Consider the following 17,866-nt stretch of genomic DNA (forward strand, 5'->3'; position numbering starts at 1 on the left):
AATTGGTCTGTATGGCTGTCGTCCCAGAAGGAAGCCTTTTCTAAAGATGATGCACAAGAAAGCCTGTAGTTTGCTGGAGGTAAGCAGACTAAGGACATGGATTACTGGAACTATGTCCTCTGATCGGATGAGACCAAGATAAACTTATTTGGTTCAGATGGTGTCAAGCGTGTGTGTCGGCAGCCAGGTATGAAGTACAAAGACGAGTGTGTCTTGCCTACAGTCAAGCATGGTGATGGGAGTGTCATGGTCTGGGGCTTCTTGAGAGCTGCCGACACTGGGGAGCTACAGTTCATTGAGGGAACCATGAATGCCAACATGTACTGTGACATACTGAAGCAGAGCATGATCCCCCTCCGTTCGAAGACTGGGCCACAGGGCAGTATTCCAACATAATGACCGTAAACATACCTCCAAGATAGCCACTGCCTTGCTAAAGAAGCTGAGGGTAAAGGTGATGGACTGGCCAAGCGTATCTCCAGACCTAAACCCTATTGAGCATCTGTGGGGCATCCTTAAATGGAATGTGGAGGAGCGCAAGGTCTCTAACATCCACCAGCTCCGTGATGTCGTCATGGAGGAGTGGAAGAGGACTCCAGTGGCAACCTGTGAAGCTCTGGTGAACTCCATGCACAAGAGGGCTAACTAAGGCATTGCTGGAAATGAATGGTGGCCACACAAAATATTGGCACTTTGAGCCCAATTTGGACATTTTTACTTAGGGGTGTACTCACGTGACCTGTCCGAATAAGGGCTTTTTCACACAGGCGGACCATTCAGATCCGCCTGTCCGTTTTTTTGCCGGATCTGAACGGTCCCCCCATGCATCCCTATGGGACATCGGATGTCAGCGGAGACATGACCGCTGACATCCGATCCATCAAATCTGGACGGATGGAAACCCTATTTTCCATCCGTCCAGCGGATCGGATAAGAACGGACCGACGCTCCGTTCCCATCCGATTCCCCCATAGAGATGCATGGGGAACTGACAACTGGGTCTCCACACACAGCGTGGAGACACAGCTGTCATCCTCCTGATCAGGAGATGAACGTAGTCCGTCCGACGGACGGACAGTGTGAAAGGGGCCTTAGAGTTACTGGAGTCAGGCTGCACATGCTCAGTTTGGTGTGTATTGCTAGTGTGTGTGTGTGTGTGTGTGTGTGTGTGTGTGTGTGTGTGTGTGTGTTTTTTTTTTTTTTTTGTTTTTTTTTTTTTCTTGGGAGAGTGCATGTGATCAGCACAGGGCCAATCAGCACTGTCCAGACAGAGGGTCAGGGGTCCTGCATTCTGGTAGGACAGCCAATGCAGTATGAAAACTCCTCCTGCAAGCTTTAACCAGGCACTGATAGAAGTCACAAGATTGCTATATACTGCTGATGAGAAAAGATATTTAGCAGTTTATTTTTACTAAAATAATTTCATTTCCATGTTCTGCATACTGTGGTAGGTCAGATATAGTGAATGCAGGGTCCTGGTTTTAGTAACCCTGTACGTGGTTAAAAAGCAACTGTTTGAGTGGGTTAGTGGACTGCCCCACGCAAACATATACACATTTATAAGTCCTCTTCCCCTACCCCATTCTTTTCCTAGTGAGAAATAAAATGTGGGATTTTCTTTCACTTTCAGTGATCTATAAACAGGAAGGGGGAATCTCCCTAACGGGGACACAGGCAGCAAAAAAAACCCGGACAGGTGTTCTAATCCCTCTCCACTCTGGGGAAAAAAAAAAAAGGTTTACAGATTTACCTTAAGTTATACTTTAAACCAGAAGAGCTTGAAGGTTTCAATATTTTTTTCTCAAAGCTAAAATTGCAAAGTGCTACTGCTATTCTTCTTTTTTTTTTTTTTTTTTTTTTTTTTTTTTTTTTTTTTTTTTTCAGTCCCTGGACTGAAAGCGATTTTAAACTCCAAAAAGCAAACATTTATTATATTGCAGTAGTTTTCTTCTTTAGGCCCCTTTCACACATGCTGTCCGTTTGTCCGTTTTTCATCCATCCGTTGACGGATGAAAAACGGACATCAATGCATCTCTATGTAAAAACGGATGACAACTGATGATCATCAGTTAACATCCGTTTTCATCCACTTCCGTCAATGTCCGTTTTTTTGAACGGATGAATGCCCTATTTTTCATCCGTCAAAAAAACGGATCAGACGAAAAACGGATGACAACGGATGAAAAACGGATGTCAACTGATGACAACGGATGACAACGGATGAAAAACGGATGTCAACTGATGACAACGGATGACAACGGATGAAAAACTGATGTCAACTGATGACAACGGATGAAAAACGGATGAAAAACGGATGACAACTGATGAAAAACGGATGAAAAACGGATAACAACTGACGAAAAACGGATGAAAAACTGATGACAACTGACGAAAAATGGATGAAAAACTGATGAAAAACGGATGAAAAACTGATACATTTGGCGTGACTGAACTGATGAACTGAACGGACTGTATGTGTGAAAGGGGCCTTAGGCTTTCTTTCTTTTCATCTGGTGATCCAACCAGCAAGTCTGTTTTTTCAAAAGGACAAGCTCCCCAGAGAATGTATCCTCCATTACATGGATGGGACAAACCACTTAACACTGGCAGGAATGATTAAAATGAGCCGCTTTTATTTATTCAGGCAAAACCTTTTTCCCAAAAGGATAACTTTTTTTTTTTTTTTTGCTGTAACTGATTATAAAGTGTGAGCTGGAGTTTGACTTTAATTAGTGTAACTAAATCTGCTAATGCATGTAACAATGCTGCTGTGCCTCCTGTTCTCATTCATCCAGAGTTGTCTCTCACTAATACAGGTGTGTTACTGCCGGTTAGGGAGTCTTCAAACAAGACCTTTTTAAGATGAGATAGTGAGTCCAAATTGATGAAAGAAAAGGTGCATTTATTCACTGCAGTGGGAGGATACAGTTTTACAAAAGCTCAGTTTGTGTGAACTGGGCAAAATCAGAAGTATCACGTCTAGCTAATGAGCATTAGGCTAACTCATTTTTAGTAATGAATATGCATAAGACATAGGCGTGTTCTAGGTTGTAATCTAGGTGTGATCATATAATCAATCCAATCAGTGTCCATCTCGTCTAATAGTAAGTTAATAGTTAAATGGGCGTTAACATCATGTGACTGACACAAAAAGGGAACTAGCAGCAGTCTGCCATGACAGTTGTTGGTTTAAACTGGTTCTGACCACAAATGTCTATTCTTTGATCAAACATGAATGTAGGTGGTTGGTTTTCATCAGGCGGCGAGGGTCATCGCAGGCTCAAACTTTGTTTCCGACAGTTAGAAAAGTGTACATTAGCTCTTAAAATTACAGTGGGAAAGCAAAAGTAATAGTGTGTGTGTATATGTATGTATGTGTGTGTGTGTGTGTGCGTGTGTGTGTGTGTGTGTATATATATATATATATATATATATATATATATATGCATATATAGAGGACACATCTATCAGACCCCCATATATATTTACTCTCTGGCCAGATCATTAGGTGAAAACAGGGAAAAAATATCAAAAAAGGAAACAAATGCAGGCACCACATCTAATGATTGGTAAGCTGCAAAATAATACGTTTTTGGGTTTGCCACTTTAATTAAATGATTTGCATGGCCTTTCTCACTGTACGAGTGAATGTTTTTTTTGTTTTAGGAAGGCAGTGCTGATCCTGGAAGACTGTGTTAGTCAGGTTTGACGGCCAGTGAGTACTTTCCCCTGCACATATCGCAAATGCCTGTGCTATATTGTATTAGTGCTTTCATTAAGGCTCGAAGAAAAAAGTGTATACATTACTATAAGATAACAACAACTTTTCTTTCTTAGCTTCTTTGGAGACTTTGGATTCATGTTTGGTGGCAATCCACGTCAAGAGGACCGAAATGTTCCACGGGGCAGCGATATAATCATCGATCTTGAAGTGACACTGGAAGAAGTATACTCTGGAAATTTTGTAGAGGTATATTGTGCAAAATTTATTAAATGGTTATAACATAGGGGAAAGAGTTAGCTGTGCATTACACAGAAAAATGTTCATACTCTGGACCAAGGGTCTCCAAACATGCTAACCAAAGGGCCAGTTTACTGTCCTTCAGACTTAAGGAGGGCAATACTGTGGCCATTGGAGGTAGAAATTGTACTGGCATCTGTGGGAGTAAGCCGTGCATCATTGGTGTCAGCGGTAGGAATAGTGCTCCATTGTAGGTGTCAGTGGGAGGAATAGTGCCCCATTGTAGGTGTCAGTGGGAGGAATAGTGCCCCATTGTAGGTGTCAGTGGGAGGAATAGTGCCCCATCATTGGTGTCAGTGAGAGGAATAGTGCCCCATCGTTGGTGTCGGTGGGAGGAATAGGGCCCCTTCGTTGGTGTCGGTGGGAGGAATAGTGCCCCTTCGTTGGTGTCAGTGGGAGGAATAGTGCCCCTTCATTGGTGTCAGTGGGAGGAATAGAAAAAAAAAAAAAAAGAGGTTGAAGGATTGTAAGAGGTACATGAAAGTCAGCCAGCCCCCAGTCTGATGTACTCACCCTCCAGTCTGTCACCAACCAAATAGACCTGTCTCTTGGTACAAAGAACAGGGGTTTAGTTGACACACATTTGCAAACGCATGTGAAAGCTGCAGAGCCACTTCACGGCACCCTGTTAAATCTGCAGTCCTAACACTCCTAATTTAGTGTCCTCACACTGGAGGCACATGGCTGCTAATGGATGGATGGGGTAACGGGTGAGAGGGAGACAGCCCAACCTCCCTCAACCCACCCTCATCAAAGACTGGCTGTTGTCTCAAAGACTCAAATAATTAGGTTATAACCATGGTGCAAACTGGAAGAGACCAGCTGAAAAGCATTACACCTCCATCCCCTTGGTGGATGCAGTATAAAGATAGGAAGGGATTTTATGTATGGGGTATGGGAGGAATAGAGCCCCTTCGTTGGTGTCAGTGGGAGGAATAGTGCCCCATTGTTGGTGTCAGTGGGGGGAATAGTGCCCCATCGTTGGTGTCAGTGGAAGGAATAGTGCCCCATTGTTGGTGTCAGTGGGGGGAATAGTGCCCCATCCTTGGTGTCAGTGGGAGGAATGGTGCCCCGTCGTTGGTGTCAGTGGGAAGAATAGTGCCCCTTCGTTGCTGTCAGTGGAAGGTATAATGCCCCTTCGTTGGTGTCAGTGGGAGGAATAGTGCCCCTTCGTTGATGTCAGTGGGAGGAATAGTGCCCCATTGTTGGTGTCAGTGGCAGGAATAGTGCTCCATTGTTGGTGTCAGTGGGAGGAATGGTGCCCCATGGTTGGTGTCAGTGGGTTGTCGTGCAGGCACCAGATGTGCTCCTTATCAACCAATGAATGTTATTTGTTATAAGGGCTGGCTCACAAAATGCCCAGGGTTGTAAGTACAATCCTTTCTTGTATTGAGGGAGAGAGAGAGATTTTTTCCCCTTTACAAATCATTAGTAACACCTCATCTGGAATATGCAGTTCAGTTTTGAGCACCAAATCACAAAAAGAATAACTGGTAACTGGAGAAAGCGTAGAGAAGATTAACCAAACGGATAAGAGGCATGAAGGAGCTCCGCTATGAGGAATGATTAGAGGAACTGAATTGATCCTCTCTTGAGGAGATAAAGGGGGGGGGGGTGGTATTATCCTGTATAATGAATACATAAGTGGTCCATATAGTGAATTTGGTGTTGTTATTCACTTTAAGGTTGTCACAGAGGACAAGGGGGCACTCTTTACGTTTGGAGGAAAAGAGAATTAATTTGCAAATACGGAAAGGTTTCTTCACTGTATGAGTTGTGAAAATGAGGAATAAACTCCCCCAAGAGCTGGAAATGTCCAGCTCCGTAGATTGCGTCTAAAAAAAAAGCCTGATTTCTTTCCTAAATGTACATAATATAACTAGATGCCAACATTAATAGGTTAAGTTGATCCAGGGAATATCTGATTGCCTCTTGGGATCAGGAAGAAATTCTTTCCCCTGCTGTAGCAAATTGGATCACGCTTTTCAGGGGTTTTTTTGCCTTCCTCTGGATCAACTGTCGGTATAGGATTGTGGGTTGTAATTTATTTTTTTCCCCTCCTTTTTTTTTTTATTGGTTGAACTAGATGGTCTTTTTTTTCAGCCAGGCTAACTATGTAATATGGTTTATTGTGGATAGATCACCACTCCGTTTTAGCACCTCATCCCTTGATATGTAACGCTGCACAATAACAACCTGTGACTTTATGTATCAAAAAATGAGGCTTGATACACCCGCCAGCTTGTTTAAAATTTTTGGGTATTAGGGGCAATTTTATATATTTATTTATTTATATATATATATATATATATATATATATATATATATATATATATATATATATATATATATATATATAATTGAAATAAGATTTAGTGCTGTCCATAGGAACCTTCCCACATCCCTAAGTAGGCATATAAAGAGAATTTGAACCTCTGGTCCCAGTTACCAGTAGGGTCATATAAAATGGGACTTTATTTGGGTAGGTAATATAGCAAGGTAAGCGTATATCATAAAAACAAGTTTATTGCAGAATAACATCAATGACAAAAATGCATATAGTGCAACTGGTGCAAGATTAATGACATGCATATGTACAGAGTTAATGCATAGATGAAAAATGGATACAAACAAATCCACTCATTCAACGCGTTTCGCAATATATGACAAACTACACGTTGCTTCGTCAGGAACGAGTAGAAGGTTTTTCATCTATTTGCTTATAAAGAGAAAGAAGGGAATACAGTAAGTCACATAGTTTATATCATTACAACCAGATTTAAAATACATAATACAAATCAAAAGCTTACCATGCATTTATAGATAGAATTTTTACAGTATTTTTCAATCAAGCGGACTCCACATGATGGAAAACTCCGGGGGTGCAGTAAGTCCCAATCCTAGCCTTCCTACCCAACTGGTCCCGAAGTCCCAATCAGGGGTTGGCCATAAGCGTGCAGCCTGAACCAGCCATATAATGGTTAGGGTCCTTGGCGGGAATTGGACCTCACACCCGGTCAATGGTGATCTGGTGTAGGATAATCAAAAAACAAAGGAATCAACTATTGTGGTCTGAAGACCATTTAAGACTACAAGAATGTAGTGCCAAGCTATGGGACAAACAAGAGAGCGATCTCCCCACATATTCTTTCTAGGTTCAAAATATCCCAGAAATATCATCTTCTCTACAACATATAACACGTAGAATTAATTATACTTGATAGAAATGGGGCAACTAGGCTATTCGTTATATATATGGATGGGCTCCCCTTTATGAGGCTGGCTATTTACTAACCTTAAATATATTTTGCCAAGTGCTATAGAGGATTGTCTCCATTTATGAAAAACTTTTTATATATATATATATATATATATATATATATAATATGTGTGAGAGAGAGACACACCTGCGACCTGGTGGCGTCAGGTGGACCAAAACATAATGTCCTAAAAGTGTTCTATATGAGTTAGGTCAGGCGAGCATGGGGGGCCATTCAATGGTATCAATTCCTTCATCCTCCAGGAGCTGGCTGTATACTTTCGCCACATGAGGCTGGGCATTGTCGTGCACCAGGAGGAACCTAAGACCTACTGCACCAGCGTAGGGTGCCCAATACCTAATGCAGGGCTTGACAAATTTGTTTGGAATCTAGGAGCCAGCTAAAAAAGTTAGGAGCCAGTTTTTTTTTTTTTTTTTAACAACAAAGCTTTATTTTCAATGGTGAAAATAACCGATCTTAAATTTAAACATAAAGACGACTAGAACCAAACATCATAGGCATTTAACTTGTGTAGATAATGAATATATTCTGATGTGACACACCAGCTGTTTAATGCAATGTCATTTTTTTTCACTTGGCTTTTTGTGGCCATAAATATGCCTTGTACTTTTGCAATTAAAGTACCAATGGTCAATGGCCTTTGCAGGATCAAAATCCTTCACTGATGGTCCATTCATGTTGGTCATCAACAAATCGCCTAAACTTTCTTGCTGCATTAAAGATCTGAACTTATTTTTTACAAAGTTCATTAAGCTGAATCCTCTCTCACAACATGCGGTTGAGACAGGTAACACAGACACTATAGACAACAAGTTTCCCAAAACTGGAAATCTGTCTGTGTTGGAGAGTGCCAAATCCAGAAGTTCACTAAGTTTCTTTCCTTTTCCAAGGACTTTAAATTCATACCACTCATTGTGGATTGCATGCATGCATTTATCATGCATTTCAGGCAGTGAGAGTTGTTTCTGGAAATGCTGAGCCAATGTTGTAATGTCATCAACACCATAGTCTTGTAGTGCTTTTCCCGATGGCCAGGCAAAGGTATCAAACACTGCAGTGGAACGTTCAATATTCCTTTGAATGAGAAATCGCTCTTCTAGATATTTTACACCATACTGAATCAATTTGTCCTTTTCATGCTGGATCAAAGAAGTTGCAGTATTACTGAGTCCATGCAACTGTACATCTCGATACTGTCCTTTGAGTGATGTTCCAGTTAGAAATCTCTCCTCATACTGTTGTGGCACATCTTTGAGAGATTTTAAAGAAGAAATAGTGTTTTTCACATGCAACTCAATTGTGCTTAAGAAAAGCTCTTCCCTTTGAAATAAAAGGGAGAGGTTCTTAATAATTTCTAGGTAGTCAAGCAGAAAATGGAGCATGTGAACAAATTTAAAATCAGTTAGTTTTTTCAACAAACCATGTGCAACTGCAGAAGCAGTGTCTTTTTCTGCAGCAACACTTTCCAGGTGGACTGTCACACATTTCCAATCTTTGACAAGTGCAGAGAGAGCACTAACTTTGCTTGACACCAGTGTTGGTAGTAACTGCGTTTAAGTAAACGGCGTTACTTAACGCAGTTACTTTTGAGGGTAACGAGTAATCTATCAGATTACTCGTTCTCTCATTGTAACGCCGCTGCCAGTACTTTCGGCTGCGTTACCGCAATTACATCTACCGCCACTAGATGGCAGTAGATGTAATTGTAATTCCCCCTCTCCTCTATGACCGAGGACGAGAGAGGAGGAGGAGGAGGAGACTGTGAGTGAGCAGAGAGGACGAGCGCGGACTCCAGACTGAGTGAGTACAGCACGCCAAGCCCAGCAGCAGCCAGCCAGCCAGCCACCACCATCATCCCCAGCCACCACCACCATCATCCCCAGCCAGCCACCACCATCATCCCCAGCAACCACCATCATCCACAGCCACCACCATCATCCCCAGCCCCCCACCACCACCATCATCCCCAGCAACCACCATCATCCCCAGCCACCACCATCATCCACAGCCACCACCATCATCCCCAGCCCCCCACCACCACCATCATCCCCAGCAACCACCATCATCCCCAGCCACCACCATCATCCCCAGCCCCCCACCACCACCATCATCCCCAGCAACCACCATCATCCCCAGCCACCACCACCATCATCCCCAGCAACCACCACCATCATCCCCAGCCACCACCACCATCATCCCCAGCAACCACCACCATCATCCCCAGCCACCACCATCATCCCCAGCCACCACCACCATCATCCCCAGCCAGCCACCACCATCATCCCCAGCCAGCCACCACCACCATCATCCCCAGCCAGCCACCACCACCATCATCCCCAGCCAGCCACCACCACCATCATCCCCAGCCAGCCACCACCACCATCATCCCCAGCCAGCCACCACCGCCATCATCCCCAGCCAGCCACCGCCATCATCCCCAGCCAGCCACCACCATCATCCCCAGCCAACCACCAGCAGCAGCCAGCCACCACCATCCCCAGCCAGCCACCACCATCACCAGCATCCCCAGCCAGCCACCACCATCACCAGCAGCCAGCCACCACCACCAGCAGCAGCAGCCAGCCACCTCCAGCAGCAGCAGCCAGCCAGGCAGCACTGCAGCAGCAGCACAGGTACAAAAAAAATACGGTTACTCACAGTCGGGACAGGAGGGCTTGGGACTCAGACCCCCACCACCAGTGTGCCACACCACCACCAGCCCCTACCAGCAGCCATACACTCCAGGCAGCAGACGCAGGTACCACTCAGCAAATACCACTCAGGTACCAGTGTACCACGCAGCCAGCCAGTACCACTCAGCAAATACCACTCAGGTACCGTACCAGTGTACCACGCAGTTACCACTAAGAAAATACCACGCAGGTACCACTCAGCAAATACCATGCAGGTACCACTAAGCAAATACCACACATACAAGAGGCATACAAGTTATTTGACATATTTGATTATTTTTATAAAGTAACGCGATAGTTACTTTCCCTGGTAATTGAGTTACATCAGTAAAAAAGTAACTCAGTCACTAACTCAGTTACTTTTTGGGGGAAGTAACTAGTAACTATAACTAATTACTTTTTTTAAGTTACATGACCAACACTGCTTGACACCCATCTTATGTTATGCAAGTACTGAAATTTCTGGATTTTTTCATGAAAACTTTCAGCTACCTGCTTTAGCTGTCACATTCTCTTGGGTGAATGCTGGTAAAATTGGTACAGCTTCTTTAAAACAGAGTCAAGGTCATCAATGCATTTTCCCTCTTTCACAGAGCTTAATACACTTAAATTTAATCTGTGTGCAACACAGTGAATGCCAATGACATGACTGAGATTTTGACGTACTTTCTGTACCAGTCCATTTTCAGCTCCAATCATGCTTGCAGCACCATCTGTACCAATTCCAATCAGCTGGTTTGAAAAAAGCCAGTCTAAAAGACCATGTGTCTTCAGCTCTTTAGTGATGGTTTCTAAGTACCCATCTGCAGTTGTCATTTCAAGAGGTAGGATTGATAGAAATACTTCTTTGATCCTATTGTTCTTGATGTATCTGACATATAATATTAATTCTTCTACTCCTCCTTTGTCAGTTGATCCATCTAGCATCAAGCTAACATATTTCGCCTCCTTTAGCTCGCAGATGAGTTCTTTCCGGTTTATAGTTGCTATATGGGAGATGAATTCCTTGCATCTCTTGTCATTTGCATACTCCTCTCTCACATCAACCCCTAGTTTCCCTGTTAGCTCTAACAAACCTTTAAAGTCTGTATATGGCTTGTTGTTTTTTGCAATATAATAGGCCACATTAAATAGAACTTTCATGTGGTTGAACATCCCTTGGTCCATTTTGTGAATGCATACAGCCAATGGCGTAGCTTCTGGAGCCAACAGGGCATGTTTGGCCTTCATACATTTTTCATGCTGGAGTGACTTTCCATGTTTCTTGAAGGTCTCCAGTTTAAATGGTCCTGAAAACCCTTTCGCAATCTTGGATGTGTGGTCGGCAATGCCAGGGAAGGAGGCACAACACTCACATATGGCTATACCTGTGTTATAGTCATATTTAAGCCATGTGAGTTCTTTGCACCAATCTTGCTTAAACTTCCTTCTGCCATCATTTTGAGGGCGACTTGTTGAAGGGGACTCCTCTGCTGGTTGTTCTTCTCTTGAGCAGTTTGATTCTGCAATAACATTTTGCACTGCACTTTCTGAACAAGAAGTCTTTGCAAAGAAATTTGTCATTCGCAGTTGCTTGGTATCTTCTGACGTCACGCCTTTTGCAGCACGTTTCATTTCTTCTGAATTCACAAACAAAGATGTTTTTGTTGAAATCCCAATAAGTAAAATAGTCTACAAATTATGGTGTGTATATATACTGGAGTTATTTGCTTTTTTTTTTTTTTACACTAGTAATGGCGGCGATCAGCAACTTAGAGCGGGACTGCAATAGTGCGGCATACTATCTGACAATGACACTGGGAGGGAACTAACTGCCACTGACATCTAAAGTGACACTAATACAGTGACCAGTGATAATATACACTGTACTAATGACACTGGGTAGGAAGGGGTTAACACCAGGGGCAATCAAAGGGTTAACTATGTCCCTAGTAGCGTGTAAGGGCTCTTTCACACGGGCGATCCTATCAGATCCGCCTGTCAGTTTTTTAGGCGGATCTGATCGGATCCTCCATGCAGCTCTATGGGGCAGCGGATGTCAGCGGAGACACCTCCGCTGACACCCGCTGCCATCCGTATCCGATCCTGTCCGTGAAATCTGGACGGATGGAAACCCAATTTTTCCATCCGTCCAGGGATCGGATCGGATGAGAGCGGACAGGCGGTCCGCTCTCATCCGATCCCCCATAGAGAGCAGCGGGAGCTGTGACACCTCCCTCTCCGCACTGCAAGCGGAGACGGAGCTGTCATCCGCCGGCTCAGCGGGGATCGGCGGATCGATCCCTGCTAAGCAGCACGGATCCACCTACGAAGTGTTTACTATGTGGTGCTTTAACTAAGGAATGTGACTGTTTTTATTTCCTGCTTTGCAGGACACAAAACAGCACATCCCTGCTATTAATTTACCAACACAGGTCTCTCTCCTGTCATCCGCTCCACCAATTGACAGGCCGCAGTGATGAATCATTGGCCGGGCCCCCTGATTGGCATGTGCTGGAACTGGAAGTGCCAGATCGCTGCTTGCCCACAGCAGGGCTAAATGTAAAAAACACATGGCTGGTGCTCAGAACTGCATGTACTGGGCGTTGGGTGATATAGTTTGCACAACCCTGTGAAAGGAATGGCAGGCACAACACTTCTAGCCCCCAGCCACAAACCAAACACAGCAGAAGGCATGTGGACCATCCCCAGTAGGTCAGAGGCCCAAGGCAGAAATGCAGCATCACAGCCTGTCCATCACTAGGCCATGTAAAGCCTTGTACACACTATCTTTTTTTTTTTTCATTCATCCCAACAGGTTTAAGGAAAAAAACTAACAGCGCAGGTCTGAGCCACTGTACTAACAATCTGATGTTAGTACAGCGATCTCCCCTGCTGAGCTATTGTGTTGTGACAGGGGGACAGCCATTGGCTGAGAGTGCTAATTTTATAGCATACTCATCTGACAGAAGCCAGCCCAGCTGCCATACACACGGGTCGAAATGGCATGAAAGTGGGGGGTGTCATGGCGCTCTTCTAATATCCCAAGATGGTACAAGGAATGTGGGTGGATGGGAGGGGGGGGGTTATGGGGCTGCGTGGGGGGGGGAACAAAGTTTGGTACTGTAGGGAAGCTATAGTCCGCCGCAGCCGGCTGAAGCGTGGAGAAGCCCTGAGAGATGCAAGAAAGGAGAGAGCGGCGCCAGCTTAGTATAGTACAGGTTTATTTAACACTGTTAAAATTGGTGACTCACTGTCCGAGGTTGGGTGAGACCGGTACACAAAGACTGTTAGGGTCATCCATCTTCCTCTTCCAGGATAGTGGTCATAGGAGAAGGTGGTGAGGTTCCAGAGGTATAGCCGAGCCGCTGTGGGGCTGCTAGTTGTCACTGGCCGCGGCGGAGCATGCACAACAGGGCTCCGGCTGCCGACTTCTGATCCCTGATGACATCACTTCCTGGCAGTAGAAAAATAGGGGTTGCACGCGTTCGGAGCATCCGTGCTCCTTCGTCAGGCGATGGGAGTGTCTCAGGTGGGGCAGGGAATTTATACCCTGTTGCCGGACTAATTGCAAAGACATCTGTCTGTGGGGGGGCGGAGCCAAAAGACTCTAAGAAAGTCATCTCAGTAAAAACACAATTGGGGATACATGTCTCTAGGAAATCCATAAAAGTACATAAAAATACATGATGGTATTACATAAAAGAGGACTTATAAGAATAAATCCCATAAAAACAATACTGACATGGCCATGGGGAAAATAGATCGGTAATGTGTGTATACATCTACATGAAAAAACGGTATTGGAGGGAAAAAATAAAAATAGAAATAAATGTAAAGATAAAAAAAAAAAAAAATAAATAAACATAAAAATAAAAATATATAAATAAAAATAAAACTAAATGTAAATAAAAATAAAAATAAACATGAAAATAAAAGTAAAAATGAAAATGACAATAGAATACACACACATACATATATATATATATATATATATATATATATATATATATATATATATATATATATATATATATATATATATATATATATAATATATATAAAAATATTGATGGGAAAAAAAAAAAATATATATATATATATATATATATATATATATATATGTCACTGATAGGGAATGATGTGTGAATGTATGAGGTGTCACAAGTACATGTGCAATATTTTAGAGTGTGATATTGATTTCTAATCCCTCGTTTAGGCCTCCTGGCGCTAGAGTGTCCAGGGTATAAATCCAGTAGTTTTATCTGGTACACAGTCGCTTGAACCGTTCAGCAGGGGGAAAGGGTGCAGGGATGGCTTCCAATACCCACACTTTGAGTCCATCGGAGCTCTTGGGATGATACTCAGTAAAGTGTCGGGGGACAGTATGTTTATCGGAACCTGTTTCAACAAGGTTCCGATGCTCTCCAAAGCGTTTGCGTAAGGTCCGTATAGTACGGCCTACATAAAGTAGGTTGCAGGGGCACACGAGGCAATAGATGACCTATTCCGTCGAACAAGTGTAGAAGTCAGTGAGGTGATGGGTTTTTCCATTGTTTGTGAATTCCTTTAGACCGTGTCTCACATGTTTGCATGTTAAGCACCTGGTCTTACAACATTTGTACATTCCCTTGATTTGGAGAAAGGAGGTGAGTGATGAGTTAGTTTTTGGTCTAATGGAGCGGACCTGGCTTGGTGCTATTACAGTTTTGAGGTTTTTTGCGCGCCTGTATGAAAAACGGGGGTGCTCGGTGAGGTCTGCACGTAGGTAAGTGTCTTCCTTTAGGATTGCCCAATGTTTATGGAAAATGCGTTCCATGTGCTTGAATTTACTGTGAAACTGGGTAGTGAATCGTGCGGAGGTGGGATGATTGTTTATTTTCCTTGTATACTCCGCTCTACTTTTCTTTAGATCTTCATGCAGGTAGTGGTCAGAGGCTTTTGTTATGAGTTCTTCAGGATAGCCCTTTTCAAGAAATTTCTGTTTGAGTAGTGTTCCATGGTGGAGATATGTTTGGGACTGAGTGCAATTGTGTTTAAGGCGGCAATATTGGCTCTTTGGTATATTCTGAATCCATCTGGGGTGGTGACAGCTATTGTAGTGCAGGTATGAATTTCCAGCGGTGGGTTTGACGTAATTCTGAGCACTGATTGTATTATCATGATGGTATAACTCGAGGTCCAAGAAAGTAAGTTTTTCGGCATCTGAGACTGATGTGAAGGAAAGCCCCATCTGGTTGTTATTGCAGTGTTCGAGAAATGGTGGTATGAGGGAGGTAGGGCCATCCCAGATGATAACTATATCGTCGATATATCGACCGAAGAAGATGAGATGAGAAGCAAAGGGATTGTTGTGCCAAATGTATTGCTGCTCCCAGTAGCCCATAGTTAAGTTGGCGTAACTGGGGGCAAAATTGGCCACCATGGCCGTGCCTTTGATTTGGGTGTAGAATTCGCCATTAAACTCGAAGTAATTGTGGGTGAGACAATATTCTATGAGATCCAGGAGAAAGTGTGTTTGCCGGGGATTGAGTGCAGATTCATCATTCAAGAAAAAACGTACGGCCTGAAGTCCAATGTGATGTGGTATAGATGTATAGAGAGAGACTACGTCCAAAGATAGCCAGAGATATGATGGTTGCCATGGGTAAGAGGATAATAGGTCCAGTAGATTGATGCCATCCTTAACATATGACGGAAGTTGTTGGACTATCGGTTGAAGGAAATGGTCGATATAGATGGAAAAATAACTGGAGACACTCTCCATGGCTGCAATGATGGGTCTGCCCGGGGGATGAAGGGGATCTTTATGGATCTTGGGGAGATGATAAAAATATGGCCTATGGTAAAAGTCATGTTTGAGAAATGACACTTCTGTGGAGGTGATGACATTGTCCTTTGCCGCTTTTTCAATGAGGGAATGAGCTTCCACTTTGAATTCGGGCAAGGGGTCACTGGTAAGTTTTAAGTAGGTGGAGCTATCGGACAGAAGCCTGATGGATTCTTTAATGTAGTCAGCTTTATTTTGAACGACCAGGCTACCACCTTTATCCGCTGATTTTATGATGATATTTGGGTTTTTCATGAGTTCCTTTTAAAGCCGATTTTTCCATAGGTGTTAGATTGGAGGCAGGGTGTGTTTGGTCATGGGATGATTGGCACATGCGGCGTATATCAGCGTGGACCACTTGGTAGAAGCTTTGGATGTACGGACCTTTAGCAAATGTGGGGTAAAAAACTGATTTGGGCCGAAACGTAGTATGCTGTATGGGTGGGGAACCAGGTAGGTTTTGGGAAAGAATGGAGACGTAATCATCCGTATCGCAAGTGTATAGATCTTCTAAATTCTCTAGAGCCTGTAGTTCTTGTGTATTGAAATGATAGTTCTGTTCAGTGGTGGGAGAACTGTCAATATCCTCTATATTGGGTATTGGTGATTCCTTTATACTGTTTTTGTTTTTGTTAGCTTGAATATGGAAGAAGCGTTGCACCGTAAGGTTCCGTATGAATCTGTTCAGATCTAGGAAAAGGGTGAATGGATTGGGAGCAGCTGTAGGCGCAAAAGTGAGTCCTCGGGCTAAGAGGGATTCTTCAGATGTGGAGAGGGGGTGGTTGGAGAGGTTGAAGATTTTCATAGTCTGCGTGACTTTTCTGGTCTGTCCGTGTCTACGTTTTCCCCCTCTTCTACCTCTGCGATGAATTTTCTTTTTGAGCAGGGTAGGGGGGTTTGTACTAAAAAAGACTGGGGGGAAGAGGGAGCTGGTAAGCTTATAGGGGGTGTGTTGGGTGTAGCATTAGGGGGCTCCTGTGATTGGGGAATCGAGTACACTCCTGTGATAGGAGGGTCAGTGGCTAATACATGGTATTGCGTGTCCTCTGTTCCTGAGCTGGTTTGGTTGGGTGGGCCGGGTTCAGATGTATGGTGTTGTTGAGCTGTGGGCATGATATGCTGTTGCCCAGTATTGTCAAGTGGATGGGGTGTGCTGGAATCTATTTTTGATCTGGTAGCCTTTTTGCTCCTTTGGCGAGGGACTTCTGCTTGACGACTGCATGGTGTAGAGCAAGGTTGGGACGGAATAAGGGGTTTAGGGGGGGTCCTTTCCACGTGGTGGTAGGTTGCTGGAAGAACAATTGGTCTGTTTGGATGATGCACGTACCCTCTTGAGTAGCGAGGGTGTGGTAACAGGGCGACAGTCCATGAGGGGGACTGGGCCTACAGCGGTGGTGGATGGGAGGGAAGATTGTGTGGATTGCCGGCTGACAGGGCGACAGTCCATGAGAGGGACTGGGCCTGTGGCGGTAGTGAGAGGGGGGGACTGTGTGGATTTCCAATTGAAAACTTTTTTCTGAGCATAGTCATCTACATCCCTTCGTATTTTCTGCAATTTGTTTCGAAGGAGGGAATCTTCTAGAAATTTTGTGTTTAATTTAAGTTTTCTGAGCCAAGAAGATGGAAATGGAGAAAAGTCTTTTTGGAGGGAAGAAATTAGCGTTTGAGTTTTGGAGATGAAGGAATGGTATTGGGCTTCTCTCTGTGTGATAATAATGGACATCCATTTACGTGTGCAGAATTCTGATATGTGGAACCATTCTCGATCCAATTCTTCACTCAAGAATGGACAATTTTTTAGGACCCTAAGGCCTCTAGGGGTGATGTGGTTATTGAGATATTCTTGAAGGAAGAACCTATCCCACCATTGCATATTGGCCTTATGAATAAGGTCCTCTATTTTGCGAAATTTTGCACATAATAGGCGATATTGGGGTCTGGGGATGGAGGCCTGATTTTGGAAAAAAGTCGATGGGAAAAGCATGTATAGTTCGTCAAGTATAGTGTACTTGGCGGACTCTGTGTTCAATGATATCCATGTTGGGAAGAAAAAAAAAAAAAC

General features: G+C 43.7%; 1 protein-coding gene and 1 pseudogene across 2 annotated transcripts in view; one reads left to right on the forward strand and one right to left on the reverse strand.

Annotated features, from left to right (window-relative positions):
• The window catches only part of DNAJB11 (DnaJ heat shock protein family (Hsp40) member B11), a 68,665-nt gene that overhangs the window by 24,489 nt on the left and 26,310 nt on the right, over window positions 1–17,866 (forward strand). The window contains exon 4 of the mRNA XM_082260571.1: window positions 3,838–3,970. Within this exon, the coding sequence (XP_082116697.1) occupies window positions 3,838–3,970 (133 nt within the window). The remainder of the gene's footprint in view (window positions 1–3,837; window positions 3,971–17,866) is intronic.
• LOC309557472 (zinc finger protein 862-like) lies at window positions 7,863–11,609 on the reverse strand (annotated as a pseudogene). The gene is made up of 2 exons: window positions 10,428–11,609; window positions 7,863–8,834 (listed from the first exon to the last, which is right to left on the reverse strand). The product of its transcript is annotated as a zinc finger protein 862-like (transcript).

The sequence above is a fragment of the Pelophylax lessonae genome, assembly GCF_965119305.1.
Source record: "Pelophylax lessonae genome assembly, chromosome: 6".
NCBI classification, from domain to species: Eukaryota; Metazoa; Chordata; class Amphibia; order Anura; family Ranidae; genus Pelophylax; species Pelophylax lessonae.